Genomic DNA, 22,994 nt, shown 5'->3' with positions numbered 1-22,994 from the left:
GCCGCGATACTCCACCATGCATGCACCCACTTCGATTCGGCCCCAATTTTTCTGAGCTTGGTTTTAACCATGTACATGTTTTAATTATAGTATAATTTTATGCTTGATCGCTTACTGTGTTCCCGGCATAGCATGTGTATGATTGTGACTATTTGACAATAAGTTGTATGTGAGGCTGGCCTAGTACATTATGTTAGTCAGTATCTAAGCATTCAGTTGTATGTTTTTTCTCTACTGATTCATATTGAATGCCTGTGAGACCGTCAGTGATAACTGCATGTGTGTGAGTGTAATCCGTGGTTGTATGTGAGTTTCACATCAACTGAACACATAAGCATTTTATGCCATTTATGTATTCATATTGACTGACTGCATAGATTCTCGTGCATCGAATAGCATTCACCACACGTGAATTTCTCTACATAAGATCAGTAATGAAGTATTCTGTATTTTGTTACTGGTCACTGATGGACAATGACACACCAAACAGCCCCCCCCCCCCCCTCCCCACTCTCTCTCTCTATTTAATTTTCCGACAGCTTTGATTTGTGCATCGATCTGACTCAGTAATTATATATGACTCACTTAAAGTGCTGAAAAATCTCAACAATATTCTTGAACGAACGAACGAACCGGAAGGAAGAAAGAAAGACAGAAAGAAGAAAGGGGGAAAAAAAACATCGATATGAAAGAAAAGCAAATCGAACAAGTAGGTCGATCCCTATCTTTTTTTGTTTTTATCATTTATTTTATATAATAAAATCGATAAACATCGTGGAGTGATGGCCTAGAGGTAACGCGTCCGCCTTGAAAGCGAGAGAATCTGAGTGCGCTGGTTCGAATCACGCCGTTCAGCCGCCGATATTTTCTCCCCCTCCACTAGACCTTGAGTGGTGGTCTGGACGCTAGTCATTCGGATGAGACGATAAACCGAGGTCCCGTGTGCAGCATGCATTTAGTGCACGTAAAAGAACCCACGGCAACAAAAGGGTTGTTCCTGGCAAAATTCTGTAGAAAAATCCACTTCGACAGGAAACTAATAAAACTACACGCAGTAAAAAATACAAAAAAATGGCCCGGTGGCGCTGTAATGTAGCGACGCGCTCTCCCTGGGGAGAGCAGCCCGAATTTCACACAGAGATATCTGATGTGATAAAAAGAAATGCAAATACTGACGTTTGCAAATGCAAACAGCTGAAAGCAAGCCCAACGTTTACGTCAGAGACAATAATAGAACTGGCGCAAGAAACAGCTAGCCGACTGCGAGCGATATAAAAGCTCAGTTCTTCAATTGTAAAGGTAAGAGTTTTTATCACATTTTCCGATTCGTAACAAGTCGCCGAACCTCGGACTCATCTCGGACTTCTTAACATGCGGGATGTAGTCACTCAGGGCTCCTCCGCGGTTCGGAACTTGGAGACTGAAGTTTGAAAAAAGAACAATCGATACGAGTGATCATTTTCTGCTGCACATTAGGCCATCGTTACCGTTTTTGACAGTGAAAACTTAATTCGAGTCGGGCCCCATGTTCCGCCATCTTCTGCAGCTTTCTTCCAAGCAAAACAAAAGCGTCTTTTGAGGGAGGTCCAATGTTGGCGATCCTGACGTAGGCCAAAATATTTACTGCAATTGGCTTCTACTGTACCTACCAGTGGCAGTGAGAAGAATGAAGATTTGGAGAGCCGCCCGGAATAATGATAGTAACATCGGCAACCACTGTCAAGCTATCACTTTAGGCCCCCGTACGTTTCGACCGAAGTCATGTCAGGAACAAAGTGGGATGGTTTTTAAAAGCTGTAAATCTGAAATTGGCCTTTCTTTATATTTCTGATATTGTCCATGTAACATTCTTTTAAGAAACAAAATGGCGATCAGAATTTTCAAACTGAGCTTTTCGCCACGTCAGTGGCAGTCTAGTCACTGTTGTGATGATGACATTGGGTTTTTCCGAACTGATAACGGCGATTCCCGTTACGCCGTTTCAAAACTAATCGTCACGAGACAAAGACGGCTCACACAATGCCTTTTTGTTGTTGTTTATTTACCTTTCAGTAAATGTAAACTGCAAGACAAACTCAGGACAGAAAACTGCAAAGCCACACAGAACGTAGACTGATGTTGAATGTGCTTCACTGCATGACTTTGTGCGCGGGGAGAGCCCGACCCACTGTCTGCCACTGACACACAGCCGGGTTACTTCGGAATAGATATTTGTAGTGACTACTTCCATGTGCATATCGGTATGTCAAGTATGCCACCTTATCTGGGACAGAAATATATCATACTACCTAAGTTTCCCTAAGTACTCGATCTGCTGACGAAGACTCTAGAACGAACATCACACACACACACACACACACACACACACACACACACACACACACACACACCAATTTTAAGTCTGCGGACGCGCAGTGCAACATGGGTTTTAAAAGGTGTTCGACACTAACTTCTCTGTAACCTGCTGTCAACAACAATAAAAATATTAAAAAAATCGTCCGAACTTGACTTTTTAAACGATTAGCAAAACATTAGTTGCATGAAGATGTGTTGTTCACACCCCCCCCCCCCCCCCCCCCCCCCCCCCCACGCCGCCACAAAACATTAGCTGCATGAAGAGGTGTTGTTCATTTCTCCCACGCCACCACAAAAAAATTAGTTGCATGAAGAGGTGTTGTTCACCCCCCCCCCCCTCCCCCCACCCCCACAAAACATTCGTTGCATGAAGATGTCTTGTTCACACACACACCCCCCTCCACGCCGTCACAAAACATTATAGTTGCATGAAGAGGTGTTGTTCATTCCCCCCCCCCCCCCCCCCCACGCCGCCACAAAACATTATAGTTGCATGAAGAGGTTTGTTCATCGCCCCCCCCCCCCCCCCCCCCCCCCCACGCCGCCACAAAACATTATAGTTGCATGAAAAGGTGTTGTTCATCTCCATCACGCCGCCACAAAACATTATAGTTGCATGAAGATGTCTTGTTCACCCCCACCCCCTCCCCCCCCCTAAAACATTAGAGTTGCATGAAGAGGTGTTGTTCATCTCCACCACGCCGCCACAAAACACACCAAACCACTGCTCTGTACGCCCAAGCTAACGATACAAAAGCCCTGGGCGTTTACAGTGAAAAATGCAATGACGCGTGCATACTAAAAATACAAATACACCCGCACGCGGCACAGATCATCACAGAATCCGAACCGATGTCCAGTACTGACGAATATCTTTGATCTTGGACATGAAAAAGTCAGCAAAAACCTGGGAAAGGTCTGGCAGACTAACAGGTAATGGTAAAGGAGAAGTATTTGTCTTACCGAGTAAACTGTTTGTGATATATATATATATATATATATATATATATATATATATATATATCACTGGTTCAAATAAAATATAAACATAACAATGAAATAATAAGACAAGATAAACAAATAAATAATGCATTAAAAAATAGCGGAGGGAAAGATACGTAGAAAACACACACACACACACACACACACACACACACAAACAAAACAAAACAAAAAAAAAAACTGACAAAAAACAACAAACAAACAGAAACAACATCTGGCTGTCAGTGTGGAAAACAACTACCTGGCCAGTTGCCCACACGTACGATTAACTGTTTCGCGCAGTACGTACGCGCTAAATGCTAAACACCTTTGCTCACAAAACAACAACAACAACAACAAAAAACAAAGCAACCAGCTGGCTGTCTTGGGAGGAGACAAAAATACGCAAAATATTTACTTGCTGATTAGGGTTTCGAAATAAATAGTGTCATAAAATAAATAGGTTTTGAAATAAATAGTGTCATAAAAGAAATAAAAACAAAAACATTATATAAAAACTCCTATCAGCTGGAAGGCAAAGGTTATTACGGGATATTGAGAGCAGCATAAAACAACAACAAAAAATTCCTCATGAAAACACAGTAAGCTCCGGGTCCCCTCACAGAATTAAAATCCTTCCTTGGGCGTGGGCTCGGCAACATCGAAGGGAGTGCCAAGAGAAAAACAAAGATAAAGCACATACACAATCACTCAAGAATCGCTGAACAACTGTGAATGTGGACACACAAGCGCTGATTAAATTAGATCCCTAGAGAGACGTAATGATCACAACACAATAACACGCGCCAACACAGCGGCGTGAGAACGTGTGGTCTGTGCGAAACACGTAATCACATTGGCCCAGTTCTCTTGAACTTTCGGCAAAACGAGTAACGTCATTATGTACTGAATTATGACCTGTCATCATTAAAAAGCCAACGTGTGTGTAAGGCTGAAACGAGTCTGTGCCAGACCGACCAATCAGAAACCACAGCCACCGCCCCCCACGCCCCACCCTCCCGCCCCCATCCCCCCTCCGATTCTATTTTTAACGGGTATTTGTGGAGGCGGCTGGAATGCGTGAACATGAACATGACCGCTTCCTGCACTTTTCATGGCCACAAAAATCTTACACGGTGAAGGTCAAAACACATGCAAGGTGAAGGCTAGAAATACTGTATCTTTCACATTTACAATTATTTCCTTTTACTTCTATTCATGTCGCCGGTCCGTGCGACGTTCACGGTGGTTTAGAAATACGTGCATATAAATAATGGATGTCATGTTTGTACTGTGTTTATAATGCCAGGCGTAGCAGACGTATTTTTGTGGGCTGATACAATTATCACAGTGACATGTTTTTTTAGCCTCTCTCTCTCTCTCTGTGGTGGTGGTGGTTGGTGTGTGTGTGTGTGTGTGTGTGTGTGGTTGTGGTGTGGTGTGGTGTAGTGTGTGTGTGTGTGTGTGTGTGTGTGTGATAATATTATGTATATATTGCAACTATACATTATGATGTTGTTCTTTTACATAACACAATGATTTATACTTTCTTTTAAAAAAATCAATTGAATAAGGCTGCATCCAAAATACTGTTTCTGTTTTCTGAACATTCTTTCATTGATATAAAAGTAAGTAACTTACTATTGTATTTGTATTTCTTTTATCACAACAGATTTTTCTGTGTGAAATTCGGGCTGCTCTCCCCAGGGAGAGCGCATCGCTATACTACAGCGCCACCCTTTAAAAAAAAAAAAAAAATTCCTGATTTTTCTACAGAATTTTGCCAGGAACAACCCTTTTGTTGATGTGCGTTCTTTTACATGCGCTAAGTGCATGCTGCACACGGGACCTCAGTTTACCGTCTCATCCGAATGACTAGCGTCCAGATCACCACTCAAGGTCTAGTGGAGGGGGAGAAAATATCGGCTCTTTTTCTGTGCTATCAATCCGTGTTGCTGATAAGAACTACGTCTTTTTCTGTGCTATCAGTCCATGTCACTGATAAGAACTACCTCTTTTTCTGTGTTTTCAATCCATGTCGCTGATAAGAACTACCTCTTTTTGTGCGATCAATCCACGTCGCTGATTTTTTGGCTGAATGAAAGGAATGCAATCCCAAGAGGAAGAAGTTTAAATACAGAAATTGTAACTGACACCACGAATACACACAAATATGAATATACAAACCTTACTGTCAATACTTTGGTACAGAGGTTTTGTTTGTTTTGTTGTTTTTTTTTGTTTGTTTGTTTTGTTGTTGTTGTTTTTGCAGCACGTGTCCAACATAAAAAACAACAACAAATAAAATGAATGAAAAATAAAATGATAATTTGAGTGGCACCAAACAGAAATAGCTATATATACAAATATACAGATTATTGAAATTCTCATGCCCCTCGATCCATTTCAGTCAACCAAGCCTCATTGCACATCTTCCAACTCCACACACACACACACACACACACACACACACCATGGCCTGCAAACTCAATCTTGCCTCATGCAGTAAGGCAACATTCCTTCACTGACAGACACACTCGCCAGAAGCAGTCAAAGGGTTAAAGATGTGGTATCTAGACAATTATTTTATTTTCAGACAAATCAAATCAAACTATGGTGCTTTTAGAGCCTTGCCAATCACTAATGCCATCTCAAGGCTATCATCAGATCAGGTTTTCACACAGACACACACACTGACAGCATTATGCTGTTGTACTATTACTATGTCCAAATTATATGCAAATAGTTCAGTTATAGCAACTTCTAGTCAAGCACTATATTTACTAACAACTGTTTCCCAAAGAGTTTTCATGAGTGGTGATTATTTCACACTTATTTAGCACATGTCTCTCAGACTTTGGTCCGATTCGCAGACCAATTCTGAGTTTAGCTCTCAGACTATTATCAAATTCATTTCGGACCAAATATTGTTCTAATGTCAAGTGCATATGCTTTAGTAACCTGACAATTGAGCATATAATTTTTCACTGTAGCTTGATGAAGCCTTTTGTACACAAAAGTGTGTCTTCACAAGTGACTGAGAACGTTGATGTTTTTGACTTTTTGCATTCATCATCAGTTGTTTCGCTTGTCAGTTTAACGACTTCTCTTTTACGAAGTCCTTGAATTAATTTCCTGTAACTGTATTTAGATTTTTTTTCTTCCCAAATTTCACCCTCATTTTTACCCTCATTTGCCCAGTTTCTCCCAACCCTCCATTCATCCACATCTCCCACCCCTTCTAACTGATAATACTCAGATACTTCAAGGCCTGACTAAGCGCGTTGGGTTACGCTGCTGGTCAGGCATCTGCTTGGCAGATGTGGTGTAGCGTATATGGTTTTGTCCGAACGCAGTGACGCCTCCTTGAGCTACTGAAACTGAAACTGTATTCATAAATACTTTAACAAAATGTCTTCAATCACCGATATGTGTGACGGGACATTAAACAAAATTCCTCCTCCTCTCATATTTCGCCTTAACCTCAGCCTCCTCTTGTGATTATGTACATGTAGTTTGTAAAGTCAACATTACAGGAACTTTTTTTTTTTTTTTTTTTTGCTGATATCAGTGTTATAACAGGTTATAATTTAATTTCAAATGATTGTATCCCAGAGATTCATTTTCCTTGCTCAGTGAGGACTGGCATTATGTAATTCATATCTCTCTCTCTCTCTCTACATATATATATATATATATATATATGTGTGTGTGTGTGTGTGTGTGTGTGTGTGTGTACATGATAGATATTGGATAGAATGGATGTTTTCACTTGTGGTTGATGACATATCCAGATGGTTTATTTACTTAGTTGCAGTACATATCCTTACTTAGTAACTATATTATCTGTATATATTTTACATTTTTTGTGTGTGCTATTTTTTTTCTTTTTGGGGCATGGGGGTGAGGGTGGGATGGGGGTCTTTTCTTTCATGCTTTGTTTATTTTGTCCCCTTTTCCTTTCTCTCTCTCTCACACACACACACACGCACACAATACACACTAGTACTTACAGCGATACGTAGTGAGATGTCAGCCTCTGGGACAACGCACACACACACACACTGCTTGCGACACGGCAAGAGGGAGAGAGAGAGCGGCTCTGGTCAGATGACTGACCTGGTGAAAAGTGACCACTGATCACCCACTCCATCTCTGTATGCAAGTGAAGCGGACTGCAAAGACAATCGCATGTGCTGTGAAACAGATTGGCTCAAGTCAGGCTAAATCTGATAAAAACTATGTTTCTTACAAGGTGTTCAGTGATAGATTTCTAAATGATTCCTGAACCGATTTACGTCGGGTAGGTTGCAAAAGAAAGAGCTCAACACCTACTTTCTAATGAGTATAAAATGAAGTGTTGATTATTTAAGATGAATTTATAATCTTAATTTAAGTCACCAGAAGAGGGTCAGTTTTAGCAAGCTGATCGCGGAAAATTACAAACTGCGTTAAATCAGTTTAATGTAGGCAAACATGAATGGAATAGATTTAAAGATGGAATTGTGACAATTCTGCCAGTATATAATACTTGTAGTTTACTGATCCAACAATAGCGATATTAAATAGGTGGACCAGAAACACAGATTCCAGCTCAGCCAATAGCGTACCTTGACACTGGTCGAGGAGTGAGTGTGTGGCGTGAAGGAGAAAATGATGTAAGCTAAGCGTCAGTTGAAATCTTTAGGCTGATGAACGATTAAACTGAAATCAAGTATGCTTCTAACTGATTAAAGTGTGTGTGTAAGCACAACCAATATAATATTGCAGTGAACGATACAGAGACTTGATCTGATAGATGTTTGGAGCCTTTGTCCTAAAGGGGATTTACATTCAAAACGGGAATGGTGTCACACATTCTGCGCGGGTCATTGAAGACCGGCTGTTAGTTGCGAAAACAGCGTCTGCTATACAGATTGTGCGTGAAGCAGTTTTTGAAGCAAGAAGAGCGCTTGGTTACAATAGGACATACTACCTATCCCTATAATTTGTTTGGTAAATCTTCTCTGTACATTTTCAATAAAGTCAATATGTTTTCTAAGGTAAGAGGACCATACCACATTACCATATTCCAGTATTGGTCTTACTAATCATTTGAATAATGGCATCATAACAACTTTATTTTTATACTGGATAAAATGGGTGATAATGCCTGCTATTCTATTTTCTTTTTTTACTGTAGCATTAATGTACTGTTCAAAAGTTAAATTTTCATCCACCAAAATTCCCAAATCCTTTCCTAACTCAGTTTCTTATAAATCATCAGAGTTCATATGATAAATATATTTGGGGTTATCTTTACCAATGTGAAGTACTTTACATTTTTCATTGTTAAACTTCATTTGCCATGTCTCTGTCCATTTGACGAGTTTATCTATACATTCTTGGAGCAGAATTTGTTTTTCTTCATTATTGAATATTCATTCCCCAGTGAGCATTTGTGTCATCAGTAAATATTTTTACAAAACACTCCAAAACATCTCACATATCATTAATACAGTAAATGAATAATGATGGCCCCAAAACACTTCCTTGTGGAACTCCACTGGTTACATTTGATGTGTCTGACTTCTCATCTGAAATGCTTGCATACTGGTTTCTATTAAACTACCTCTTATATGATAGCCCTTCATTTTGTGTACACTCGTTTATGTGGAACCTTATCAAAGGCCTTTTGAAGGTCTAGGTATACAATGTCTATAGGCATATTGTTGTTTATCATAATCATCCAGTCTTGAATAGTATTTAATGACTGTGTAACACAAGACCTTCCAGATGTAAATCCATACTGGTAATTTGATAAAGGATTATTCTCAGTTAAATGCTTATTCAGCCTATCTCTGACAATACCTTCGCAAGTTTTACATACCACAGATCATGTCAGATGTAATAAGACTAACTGGTCTGCAGATACTTGGTTCGTTCTTATTACCTTTTTTGAAAATAGGTTTGACCTCTGCTAGTTTAAATCTGTCTGGTACCTTTCCTTCCTTCAAACTTCTATCAAATAAGAATTTCAAAGGGAAAGAAAGAGCATCCCTTGTCTCCTTTGAAATCCTGGAGTATACTCCATCTGGACCTGGTGACTTAGAGATGTTTAAACAAGACAGTTTATCAATGACTTCCTTTTCTGAGATTTCTGTATCAGCTAAGGTATTGTCTTTTCTTTTTGGGAAGTGTGGCAGATTGTCAACATCTTCTTCAGTAAAAACACTTGTGAAAAAATCATTTAAGACCCCTGCCTTTTCTTGATTACTGTCTGTTAGGGTTCCATCTGGCTTAATGAGGTTTGATATACTGTCTCTTGGTTTTGTTTTGGATGAAACATATGCATAGAAACTTTTGGGATCATTTTTTTATATTTCTAGCCAGCTTTATTTCATGTTGTTTTACTGATTTATGCATAACCCATTGCACTTGATTTCTGGCACGTGTGTATGCATTATAGTTTTCCTTAGTCCTGAATTTCTTGAATGTTTTAATGGTTTTGCACTTTAATCGGATTTTATCTAGTAAAGTCTGTGGAATAAATTTATTGATGGGAAATATCTGCAAGGGATATATTTTTCTATATACTCATTTATTTTGCTTTCAGTTATACTCTACCACTGATTTGTGCTTAGTTCCTGTGTCAGTATGTTTTCCATTCCACACTGTCAAGGAATTTTCTAGCCCCTTCATAGTCCCCTTTGTTCCACATGTATTTTTTACCCACTTAATTTGCTCATGTTTAACATCACATGATGACAGTTGCAAATCAAAACAAAATATAACATGGTGGCTCTTTCCAACAGGAGGAAAGAATACTAGGTTTTCAATGTAGTATTTATTTTTTACAAAGTATGAGATCTAAGGTGTTTGCTCTCTGTAGTTCTCTAAAACAAGTTGGTTCTTTCACTGCCTGAAAGAGATACAGATCCTTGATCCTTTCAAGGAACAGGGTAGCTGGGTGATCTCAATGTCTTGTGAATATTTCATTTAACCAATCGATTTCAGGGCAGTTGAAACCACCCACTAAAATAACAGGATATTGTTTGAATACTGATGGGAAAATGTTTGTACAATGTTCGAATACTAACACAAGAAAGTTTTGCTTCAGTAACCGAGTTATGAATGTATGGAATCAGCTGCCACTGCATTTAAAACAAGCACCATGAACTAACTCATTCAAGAATCAACTGGACAATTCTACAAAATTCGTAACTATTTTTAGAGTTTGATGAATAAATAAAATGTAAATGAAGCGTCGAACCTTGACCAAAGTCTGTTACAGAACATGTCATGAGATCAAATTCAAAGAAGGGACCTTTTATAAGCTTCAAAGCTTGTTTTTGTCTCTAACCTACTACTACTATTGCAACGACTATGAATGTTGTTGTTGTTTGTTTGTTTGTTTAGTTTTGTTTTTCTGCTTTTTTTTGTTATCAGATAAGTGATAAGAAACTCTAGGGAGAGCTGGGCAGTACAAGGTCTTCAGAGAAGAAGCCCTCGTCAGTCAAGTGTTTGTGATCAGATAATACTTTAAACGCAACATTACTTCATTAACTTACTTACAAGTCCGTTATATACTGGGTAGCCTTGCCACACACATTGATGTATTTTTTGCCTTTTGTTCTCTTTTCATGTGCCCCCTTGAGACTTTTTGGAATACATCTTGACCTGATAATCAACAGGCTTCGAGAAACACGTTCTTCCTTTCAAACAACAACAAAGTTCGGTCACTCTTGAGACAAGGGCATGCCACTTCAAGCCGTTGATTCACAGTTTCAGTTTCAGTTTCTGTTTCATTTCAAGGAGTGTCAGAGCGTGTAGATAGATTCATATACGCTTCACCGGTAAATGTGCTTTAAATAAATTATTATTATTTCTTTCTTTTTTTTTAAAGATTCACAAATTTTCGCGAACAGCCATAAATGGCGCATGCGTAGTTCACATCAAGCGCCCAATATTGGAATTCCCCACAGTTAATTTTGGAAGCAGAAAAATGGACGCCTCAGTGTCAGAATTTAAACGGTGGATTTGCTTTTTTGTAAGCCCTTCTGAAAGACTGTTATGGGGTAAGGACGACAGTACTTTCACAAAAGAGGTAAACATGAATATGGTCCTTGAAAAAACAACCAGCCAAACAAAAAACTCTTTATAGAGCACATCACAGTCAACATGAGTACGTGTGAGATGGTTCCAGCTCTGGAAATGGCTGCGAACGACACACCACTTTTGATGCTTTTTCAGGATTGTAAAATTTTGTGTATTAAGCTGACATGTTTTTGTGGGGTTTTTTTTTTCAAACAAGAAAGCATTCAAGGGTTTATACAAAGTACAGGAACAAAAAACAAATTTTACACTATTATTTTTTGGGTGCCTGTGGGCAGTTAGTAGGAGTACTCTGAGAAGTAGGGGCTAATTTTGTTTGTACCTCTCGGTCCTTTTACGCCCGTTATGTTACATGAATTTTTTTTAGTGGTTTTCTTTGCATGTCTACCCAAATTTCCTTTTGCCATCAATGAAAATAAAATATTACTCATCAAAATCATGAAAACTCTGTTGCACTTTGGGATCACGAGCAGATTTTTTAACTTGTTAAGACCGTGCAGTTTTTATGTTAGTGTACAGACTGTACCAGTGCTTGATAACTCGATTCGTAAAACTGAACTTAAGGATGTTTATGTTACAATGTCTCAAGTAAAGTTTTCCTCACTATTCCCTGTTTTCACCCTTCGCCTTCACCTATCCTGTAGTCTTGTGGACCGTTGGGGCGCCACAGGTGATCTGGCAACCAGCATCCTCCAATCCTCTCGGTTTTCTGACCTCCTGATTGTATTGCTCAACCTCAAGCCCGTCCATTCTGGGATGTTGTCCTCCCATCTCTTCCTCTGTCTGCCTCTCCTTCTCCCTCCTTGCACTGTGCCCTGCAGGAATGTCTTGGCAAGCCCTGATGATCTCATGACATGGCCATACCATTTGAGCTTGCATCTCTTGACCAAGGTTAACAGGTCTTCGTATGGCCCAATGACTTGCCTGATTCTGTTTCTTCGTTCGTGATATGATCTGTGTAGGAGATGCCCAGGAGTCTTCGAAAGCATCTCATCTCAGTGGACTGTATTCTCTTTTCTATTTCAGCTGTTAAGGTCCATGATTCACATGCATACAAGAATATTGATGTCACCAGGGTACGCATCAGTCTGATCTTCGAGCCAAGTGCAATGTTCCGGTCATTCCAGATGTACCTCAGTTTTGTGAGCGCTGCTGTCGCCTGTGCAGTCCTGGAGAGTACTTCGGGTTTGTATCCCTCATCTGTCACAATTGCTCTCAGGTATTTAAAGTTGTGGACAGATTCTAGCTTCTGGCCATCCACTCTTATGTCAGTGCTGAAACCATTGGTGTTGTTGGTCATCAGTTTGGTCTTCCCTGCACTGATCTGCATGCCATAGGCTCTAGAGGTTTTATCAAGGTGGTCCAATATTGTCAGCGAAACGTAAGTTGGTGACTGCTCTGCCTCCGATGTTGACTGTTCCTTTGTGGTCTTCAAGTGCATCAGTCATGATTCTTTCCAGGAAGATGTTGAAGAGAGTTGGTTAGAGCAAACAGCCTTGCCTCACTCCGACTGTGGTTCTGAACCAGTCCCCTATGTTACTGTTGAAGTAGACTGCGCTGGTGGCTTTGTCGTAGAGGTTCTGTATCATTCGGGTCAGGTTGGCATTGATGTTATACAACCTCATGGTGGCCCATAAAGCTGCATGCCATACTCGGTCAAACGCCTTCTTGAAATCCACGAAGACGTGGTAGAGGTCTTGCTGATGTTGGAGGTACCTCTCGCACAGTACCCTGTTTTACCAGAAGTCAAAATGATCATTTTGCCTGCACTGATATTGTCTAAGGTATATATCTAGATTTAATCACCTCGTAATCATCTTCCTTTCAATGACGGCAGTTGCAAGTATCTTTACTGTTAAGTTTGTCATATATCTGCATTGATGGCTCTCCTTTGAACTTTTTCCAAAGCAATAGATTGTCTCTAAGTTAAGGTATAGATACCATACTGCATTTCCATACTCTATATGTGGCTAAACCAGGGCTTTGTACATTTTGATATACTCATAAAATATCATTATCAATATAATCAAAGGATATTTTTTTTATTATACCTAATATTTGGTTTGTTTTAGCAATTGCCTTTTGTATGTGTGGATCAAATGATAAAGTTTCATCAAAATACTCCCTGATCTTATTATTCCTTACAAACAGTAATAGGATTTATGCTGTTGTTAGAATTTATTGCATACTCATGTTTGGGATATTTTCTGCCAATGTATAGGACTTTACATTCTTTCGATATTAAAGTAAAGATTTCAATTTTTTGTCTGTTCCTGTAAGTCCTTTTCTTCTTCCTCAATTTTACCAGAAATATTGTAAAGCTATGTATCATCTGCAAAGACTTTACATGTGCTTTAAACATTTTCTGGGAGACCATTGATGAATATTGTAAAAAGAATGGGACCAAGTCCACTTAAAACATTAGCTACACAGTTTGTGAGTAGGAGTTCCCAAATTTTGCTCTTTGTATTCTACCTGTTAAAAAGCTTTTTTGTTTGTTTTTTGTTTTTGTTTTTTCATCAAGACAAGGAGTTTATCCTCTGTTAGTCTGTAACATATGCTTCCAGCTCGATCAACAATCTTTTGTGAGGAACTCTATCAAATGCCTGGTTAAAATCTAGATATATTACAGGTATCGTGTCTCCATAACCTAACTTAACAGTGAAATCTTTCATTACTTCCAGTAATTGTGTTACACATGATATTTCTTCCTTTTTTTTCTTTTTTCTTTTTTTTCTAAAACCATGCTGACATTAAGATCACAAGTTAATGTTCTGAAAGTGCTTAACTATGTCATCATGAATCGCAGATTCTAAAACTTTTCATGGTATTCACATTAAACTTATTGGTCAGTAATTTCCAGGATCCATTTTAGAACCCTTTTTCAATTTATATATATATATATATATATATATATATATATGTATGTATGTATGTATGCTATTATCTCAGCCTTCTTCCAATCCTTTGGTAATCTCCCTTGTTCCAGTGCCATCTTAAATAAATCACTCAGTGGCATACCAGTCTCATTATGTAAATCTTTCAACACATCTTAAATAACTCAGTGGCATACTAATCTCATCATGTGAATCTTTTAACACCTTTGCTTGTACCTGGTCAGGTCCTTGGGTTTTTGAGGAGTCCAGAGCTTTCAACTTTTTTGAAAACCATTTCTGTTCTGGTAACTTTGCTTAAGTACTTATTTGACTTTGATCCTTTCCCTTTTATTGGTAAATTTAAGTCATTTTCTCTGTTAAAGACACCAGAAAAGACTATATTTTGTGTTTCAACTTTTCCATAAATTGTTTGTTGCCATTTCACCATCTTCCTTTCTTAGAAAACCAATTCCTTTATTTACTTTAATCTTGTCAAGTACTTACTTCCAAAAGTATTTTGTTTTAATTTTACTGTCTTTCGTTGTTTCTTATGGTTTTTCTTTGCTCTTTTTATTATTTTCTTGCATTTGTTTCTCTCTTCAATATATTTCTGGTTGTCTCTTCCAGATTTGCATTTTAATTTAAGAATTTTATAAATGAGTTGTACATTTTCTTCATAGCTTTCAATACTTTTTTACCTAGCCAGACTGGCCTGTGTCTTTCTTTAACTTTGTTCCTAATTAGTGGTGTGTGTGTTTTCCATTAATTTGTAGATCACTGATTTAATACAATCCCAGGCCTTATCTATATCCTGAAAATGTATAGTTGACCAATCTATTAATTGAATAATTCTATTTCTTCTCTCACTGCCTCATAGTTGCCTTTAAAAAAAAAAGACAAAAAAAAGACCATACTTATAATGCCAGGTAGTGCCAGTGCTGAGTTTGGGGAATGTATACAGGTGAAAGTCGCTTTTTTCAGAGGAGCTAGATGCTGAATGTCAGATATTGGGTTTTCCTTTCCCACTGGGACCCAGTCTGATATATTTTTATCTCTGACCTTCCCTTCTTCTTGTTGGCTTCTTTTACTTTCTGTATCAAAAAAGCATCCTGTAAAAGTTCAGTGATATTGTTATCTTTTGTTGAAGTCCCAGTTCGATCCCATTTTATTGAAGAAAAATTTAAATTACCCATGATAGTTATACACACTTTATCAATTTTATTTAATGTCTCTGATTTAAGTTTCTGTGCATGAACATCTGAAGTTTTTTAGGCTCCTGTAAATACACTCTAACAATACCTTTTCATTACTACTTCCTCTAAAATTGCACCGGACACTTGCATCAAAGTTTGAGTGCTTTACTTCAACACACTCCTCTGTCCTTAGAGTTTGTTATACATTTAACAATGCTCCTCAGAGGCTTTGTGTTAACAAATAAATCATATCCTGGAATTTGATATTCACCTAGATTAATTTCTTCTTTTGATATGGTGATAGCCTTTCTGCTGATATGTGTGTTCCACAAATGGTTGTTGGGTTGGCTTGCCAAGGTATTGGTTGCTGGAAACATGCTGAAGGATGCAGTTGCTTAGCTTAGTTTGTTTTTTTTTTTTTTGGGGGGGGGGGGGGGGGGGGGGGGAGGGGGGGGACGTGGGGGGCTTTTTTTTAATGGGATGACTTGTGCAATGGGTGTAACATTTTTTAGCATTAAAGTTAATGCCCCATTTGTGGGCCCAAGTTCACAGATTTTTTTTTTTTAATCTTGCAGAAGTAGACCATGGTCTTGAAATCTGTAAATTTCTGTGTACAAGACACAGTCTGCAGCGAGTCAAACCAGTGAGATGAATAACAGTGAAGGTGATATATGTAGCAGAGAAACAGTAGTGAGTCTTGGGCAGTGCCATGAGGCACACAAACAGTACAGACTTTATCGGATAAGCTGATTTAATTTCAAAGTTCTGTTGATTTTTTTAAAACCAGTAATTATTTATGCACAGACTAACAGTGCTTTATTGGGTTTTTTTGGTTTGTTTTTACCAAGAAAGACTTAATGTTACTTCAGTAAAAGTCCTTCAGTTTGTTTATATTTGTTCCTGTGTACATTGATAGAAAGAACAAAAGCCCCTACCCATTTGTGTCCACCGTCCCAAAAATGGAACAGACTAATTTCATCCTTTAAATGACAATTTTCTGAGTTTTAAAGGAATAATAGGTTAAAACATTTGTGATAATTACTTTTTTAACATCTATGAGTTGTTGTTTTTTTCTTACACGCTATAGTTATATAGGACTAGGATAATCTAACAACGAAAAGTTCACAACTTGGCCTTATCATCACATTGATGACAATCACAATATGCAGCAGTGCTTCCATGACTTTGATGTGTGAGGCTGTTCCTTTACTTTGTGGACAAATAAAATTAACCCAGACACGGAACCAGTGTAAATGATTATAAATGTATATTGAAGAAAGAAGAAGCGAACAAGCAGAGACACTAGTGGAATAGACGGGCGCAATAGCCGAGTGGTTAAAGCATTGGACTGTCAATCTGAGGGTCCCAGGTTCGAATCACGGTGACGGCGCCTGGTGGGTGAAGGGTGGAGATTTTTCCGATCTCCCAGGTCAACATATGTGCAGACGTGCTAGTGCCTGAACCCCCTTCATGTGTATATGCAAGCAGAAGATCAAATACGCACGTTAAAGATCCTGTAATCCATGTCGGCGTTCGGTGGGGTTATGGAAACAAGAACATACCCAGCATGCACACCCCCGAAAAATGGAGTATGGCTGCCTACATGGCAGGGTAAAAACGGTCATACACGTAAAAGCCCACTTGTGTGCATACGAGTGAACGTGGGAGTTGCAGCCCACGAACACAGAAGAAGAAGAACTAGTGGAATAAATTCTGAGCCCCTACTACTACTGCTGCTACAACAACTACTACTATTAATGAATAACAATATGTGTGTGAATGTCATTTGAAAGGAGCTCTTGAATTCCACTCCTTGGATTCAGGATTTTCAGAAAACTGAATAAACAGCATTCGAAAGTGAATAGATAATCCATGCAATCTGCTTGAATTGATCTTCCTTTCTCTCTCTCTCTCTCTCTCTCTCTCTCTCTCTCTCTCTCTCTCCCTCTCCCTCTCTCCCTCCGTACCCATTCTTTTGAAGATTGGATTTTAAAAAAAGCAAAAAAAAAAGCATTGTTTGCAAACTCCAATTCCATCAGAAAATATTCATTCATTCTATTTCACTGCAACAGCAACAACAAAAACGACCCCCCCTACCCACTCCCCCACCACCTCACACACACACATGGATAGATGTGTGGTAAGAAAGTAATCAGCATGCAGATTTTCCAAGCTTATTGAAAATTGCTGCTTTACTTTACTTGAGTGGTTTCTCTCATACAATGGCAACAACCCCAGTATTTACAGTGTACACACGTGCACATATAATAATACAATTTTATGTGCATGCACACATGCACATGCACACACACACACACACACACACACACACACACACACACAATGCACACACACTTTTGAGTGTACTCCTTATTTAGAACAAACAGTTCACAAAGTACAAATCATACACAAAGAATATGAACACTGTGACTCACTTGTTAATGGTGACAATGTTGATCAGGAAATAGCGGCTGAAATCCAATCTGTGGCACCGTATCCGTGAAGCTGCCAAGGGAATATTTTAAAAATTTGTTTCTATACTGTATACACTGTCTTGGCAATATGCCTGTCACAGTGTCAGTCATGCCAGAGGGGTGCTGAATGAAAGAACATACGGAGAGCATTGCAAAGCGCTTCCTTTTCACTTCAAGCAAAAGTTCTGTTCAGCGGTATTACTTTTGTCTCCATATGATGATCTTACCTCCTTCAGGCAAGGTCAATTATTCAAATGAGTGATTACATGATTCAGGAATCGTTTTGTGAATGAAACCAGCTGGCAGTCATTGGATCAGTTCTGCGCATTTGCCAAGTGGAGCACATCCGGGTTGTCTTGGGCTAAGAATAGTTTCTACCTCATAATGAATAGATACTCCTGTTGTGACAGAAAAGTAAAGCAGTTACATACAATTACATATAGAATGTTACATATATGTACAATAATTATATACATACACACACTTGTTATGTTTGCCCACACTATCTTTTCTTCCACACGCACCAAGAATTTTCAAACGCATATTCATCACACTCATTCCTCATGCACCACCTTGATGTGTATTGGGACACATTACACCCATCCCTCATGCACCACATAGATGTGTATTGGGACACATAACACTCGTCCCTCATGCACCACATAGATGTGTATTGGGACACATCACACTCGTCCCTCATGCACCACATAGATGTGTATTGGGACACATCACACCCATCCCTCATGCACCACATAGATGTGTATTGGGACGCACCACACATATCCCTCATGCACCACATAGATGTGTATTGGGACACATCACACTCATCCCTCATGCACCACATAGATGTGTATTGGGACGCATCACACTTATCCCTTATGCACCACCTTGATGTGTATTGGGATGCAACTTTATCAGGCTGTCTTCACACACTAAGTTCCCCCAGGTGTGCCCATATATCCGAAACGGAATCCATGTCCCATCAAAACTTTCACGCACATCTCTTAATGAGAGGGGGAAGGGAATGGATGATGAGGGGAGAAGGGGCATGAGTGTATGTGTGTGTGATGGTTTTGGCTTGTCTGTGACTGCCATGATCTGTGGTACACACTTTATCCATTGAAGTGAGCATCAGTTTTTGAATTCTTGTGGCACCAGTCTGGAAAGAAAAGAGCTACTAACAGCATTGTTAAGTGGGTGCTGCATCACTATTTTGATTTGAAAAATGAAAAACAGAAAAACTCCTCAACAGCATTGTGTGTGTGTGTGTGTGTCTGTGTGTGTTCTTGAAACAATGTTAGTATTTGAATTACTTTGTTAAATTTGTGGATGATTATGCTATGACTAGTATCAGTGTGTGTTTTGGGGGCGGGTAGGTGGGGTGCATGTAAGAGCATGCGCATCAGTTGTTGTATGTATAGACATATATATATGTGTGTTGAAAATCCTACTGTATTCGTGAATGTTTATTTCTAATTAATGTTTGTACCATTGATATACAATACTGCCCAGTACACTTGGTGACAGACATTCTATTCTTTTCTATTCTGTGTGCTATTCTATTCTGATTCTTCTTGTTTGAATTAATTAATTCTTTTGTATATATTTGCGTGTGTGTGTGTTTCAGAAATACTTGTGACACTTGAACGTCACCAGTGAACTGCTAAGCCTGATTGTGGAGAGCACAGAACTGTTGAACACAGCTATAAACACATTGAAAGTGCTAGACCTTTGTTCACAGAACTGTAGAACACAGAAGCACATTGAAAGTGCCAGACTTTTGTTCACAGAACTGTAAAACACAAAAACACATAAGTGCCAGACCTTAGAGCACAGAACTTTAGAACACAGAAACATAGAAAAAGCCAGACTGTTGTTTACCTATACATTGCATTGCTTGGATAACATTGTCTGGATGACAAAAGTTTTGAACTGTACACATGTTACACTTTTATGTAACCTCTGATATTGTTAGTTGCAGTCTTGGGTATTTGAGCAAAGCTTTAAAGAAAAAAATTGTTGTTTTGTATATCTTTTGAAAAAGAGAAAATAACTGCAATGGCGGGGGAATGTTTTAAAGTGGGGCTGTTTTGGGTTCTTTTTTGTGTTATGGTCTGTGTAATTGTAACAGTAGGGATAATTGGACAAGAACCCGAACAAGAAGCCTTGCCATCATGGCACTACTGGAATGGATATGGCATTTCCAGTTGTAATGTCTTTGAGGAAGAGTTCAGAATCGAGTGCAGCTGCTGTTGCTGTCTGGAGGCGGAGCATTTTGAGTATTCTGTTCCCAATACGCCAGGCCTCAGCAGATTGTCTGGTTTCATAGATTTTCTTATTTTTCTGACCAGCTTGTTTGGCTGTAACCTGGTTTCTGAGAATGGAACTAGTTCTGGAAATAAGGTGCTGTCGTCTGGATTGATGATGCTTATGATTCTTACGGTCCTGACTGGTGTTTGGGCAATTATGTTGATGAGGTCATTAGCCAAGAGAAAGCGAGAACTTGCAGTGAAAATTGGGGACCGTGGTAAGGCAGATGACCAAGAAGAGCGCTCATTGTCAAAAGAGCTGCCACTCGGGTTGATGGTCAAACTCCGCAAAACAGCGGCCCAGGAAGGTGGTGGTATGCCGCTGCCAAAGGGAGAGAAAGGCGGCCGTCCCCTGGCAGGGTTCTTTGACCGGCCAGCGTTCCACCACTGCTTCGCATTCCGCGGGGACCAGGAGTTCCGACAGACGGTCACGGCCTGCCCCGCAGTCACCAGCACCTTCTCCTCCCACTTTGTCAGTGGGTCCTTCGGCCAGCCGGATGATGGCAGTTTGGAGCTGAACAAGGAGGGGGTGAGGCTGGCCACCTTCAGACACTTCCCGCCCAACGTGCCTGTCTCGGCCCTGCGCCTGGCCCAGGCGGGGTTCTTCTATGAGGGCGAGCGGGACCTGGTCAAGTGCTTCGTCTGCAACAAGAGCCACGAGGGCTGGCAGGCCGGGGACCGCCCCGCCATGGTGCACGCCCGGATCTCCCCCAGCTGTGCCCTGGTGCGGGGCTCAGACACCTCCAACCTGCCCCTGCCCCTGCCGGTCACCAGCCTGCCCAGCTTTGCCCCAGAGCGGTCCCTGGACAGCGGCTACTACGGCAGCGTGCCCCCGGAGTCCTCCACCCCTGGCGGCCTTGTGGAGCCAGACGGCTCCGCTGCCCCCTCCTCCTCCTCCACCCTCTCCCAGCCAGAGAGCTCCGCCAGGGCTCAGGTGCTGGCCAGTTCAGGTAAAGCAGCCAGGGCCCAGTTAGTGGGTTTTGTTTGTTCAAAGGACAGGGTTGTTCATGGGTTGGTTTGTTTAAAGAACGGGGTTGTTTATGGGTTTGTTCAAAGGACAGGATTGTTCATGGGTTTGTTCAAAGGACAGGGTTGTTAATGGGTTTGTTCAAAGGACAGGGTTGTTGACCTGTTTGTTCAAAGGACAATGTTGTTAATGGTTTTGTTCAAAGGACAAGGTTGTTAATGGGTTTGTTTGTTCAAAGGACTGGGTTGTTCATGGATTTGTTCAAAGGACAGGGTTGTTGATGTGTTTGTTCAAAGGACAAGTTTGTGGTTGGTTATTCTGTGGGTGGGATGTGTCAGTTGTGCTTTAGATATAATTATTACATTCCATTTTTAAGGCCCTTTTGGCTGTTCACTGTTTTGCTCTTGTCTCTTTATCCACCCATTTGTTTATTTATTAGTGATTATTTTCCCTTTCAAATATGTATGTGTGTGGTTTGTGTGTGTGTGTGAATTACATATTTGTATTAATCATTTGTTGGTATTCTGTTGTCTGCCAAGTGCAATTTGCTTGTTCTTTGGCTTGTAAGAAATCTTTCCTTAAAGTTCCTGTAATGCTGGGGTTTCAAAAAAAAAAGTTTCTAATGTCTTAATCTTATTCTGCTGCAACAAGAGTAGCTGAAGCTGATGTGATTTTGCTACAATGTCTTTTGTTGCAACATCTAATAGTAATGCTGATGTAGCTGTTACTGCAACTGCCTTTTGCATTGAAGTGAGGTCCTTAGGTAAGTAAAACATAATGATGTTGTAGTATGTTGTAATGCCTTTGTTACATATATTCTGCAGTTTACAGAGAGCATGTGAAGATATATATATATATATATATATATATATATATATATATATATATGGTGTATGTGTTTTTGACATTTCTATTTCTGTCCACAGCTTGCTATACAACAGCAAGCATGTGATGTATGATGTGTGTGTTTATGGCTCATATATATATATATATATATGTATATATATATATGTATATATATATATGTATATATATATATATCTGTCAACACCCAGTTTATATCACAGATTGACATTTGGGTATGTTCAAAGGTTTCTCCATTACAGTGGGGAGTCATTTACAGCTTAGTCTTTTGTGAAGGACTTTTGTGAAGCAAGACTGCACTCGGTTGTAGTGCTGCAGCCTAGGGGGCTAGCTGGCCTTTGGGAACCATCCCATCGCCCACTGTCATAAAACACTCTTGGCCATGAGAGTGGGTATGGGGACATTCTTCACTATAATCAAAATCTAGCCCAGATAGTTGGGACAACAGTTGCCTCCTCTGCTGTTCTGATGGTTATAGTCAGACAGGGCTGACTATCACACATATCTGTCCACAGCTTCATACTCGGCGGACAGCGTGACCTCACAGTCGGCCCCGGCCCAGCCAGAGGCCCTGGCCACCCCTGAGAACAGCATGTTCTCTGGAGCACCTGCCCCAGGTCACCCCACGTCCATGGACAGCGGGGCCTCTCACAGTCTGCCCCTCCCCACCCGGCGCCTGGACCTGGGGGGCGCTGTGTACCCCCTGTACTCACAGGTGGACGCCCGGCGACGATCCTTCTCCAACTGGACCCACCAGCCGGGGCTGCCCTCTGTGGATGAGCTGATTGGGCTGGGATTCTTCTATGCAGGTTTGAGGCGGTTTGACGGTTCACATGTTGTGCACATGTCCATCGAATCATCAGAGGTGGCAGGCAGTACAG

At 40.1% G+C, this 22,994-nt stretch overlaps 1 protein-coding gene and 1 long non-coding RNA gene across 5 annotated transcripts in view; one reads left to right on the top strand and one right to left on the bottom strand.

Annotated features, from left to right (window-relative positions):
* Positions 1 to 18,333, bottom strand: part of LOC143283000 (uncharacterized) — a 35,311-nt gene extending 16,978 nt beyond the window's left edge. The window contains exons 1-2 of one of the 2 annotated variants that reach the window (XR_013055331.1): positions 17,935 to 18,315; positions 7,350 to 7,511 (exon numbers count right to left, since the gene is read on the bottom strand). This is a non-coding gene — a long non-coding RNA (uncharacterized LOC143283000). Of the gene's footprint in view, positions 1 to 7,349; positions 7,512 to 17,934 lie in introns of both variants that reach the window. The other variant, XR_013055330.1, reaches the window with a different exon arrangement.
* The window catches only part of LOC143282997 (death-associated inhibitor of apoptosis 2-like), a 111,241-nt gene that overhangs the window by 43,504 nt on the left and 44,743 nt on the right, over positions 1 to 22,994 (top strand). For 2 of the 3 annotated variants that reach the window (XM_076588973.1, XM_076588975.1), the window contains exons 3-4: positions 19,601 to 21,232; positions 22,629 to 22,922. In XM_076588973.1, the coding sequence (XP_076445088.1) occupies positions 20,032 to 21,232; positions 22,629 to 22,922 (1,495 nt within the window). In that variant the 5' untranslated portion in view covers positions 19,601 to 20,031. Of the gene's footprint in view, positions 1 to 543; positions 1,300 to 19,600; positions 21,233 to 22,628; positions 22,923 to 22,994 lie in introns of those variants that run through there. The other variant, XM_076588974.1, reaches the window with a different exon arrangement.

Source organism: Babylonia areolata, chromosome 6 (genome assembly GCF_041734735.1).
Source record: "Babylonia areolata isolate BAREFJ2019XMU chromosome 6, ASM4173473v1, whole genome shotgun sequence".
Lineage (NCBI taxonomy): Eukaryota > Metazoa > Mollusca > Gastropoda > Neogastropoda > Buccinidae > Babylonia > Babylonia areolata.
Note: the sequence above shows the minus strand (reverse complement) of the source record. Positions and strands in the feature narration are given on the sequence as shown.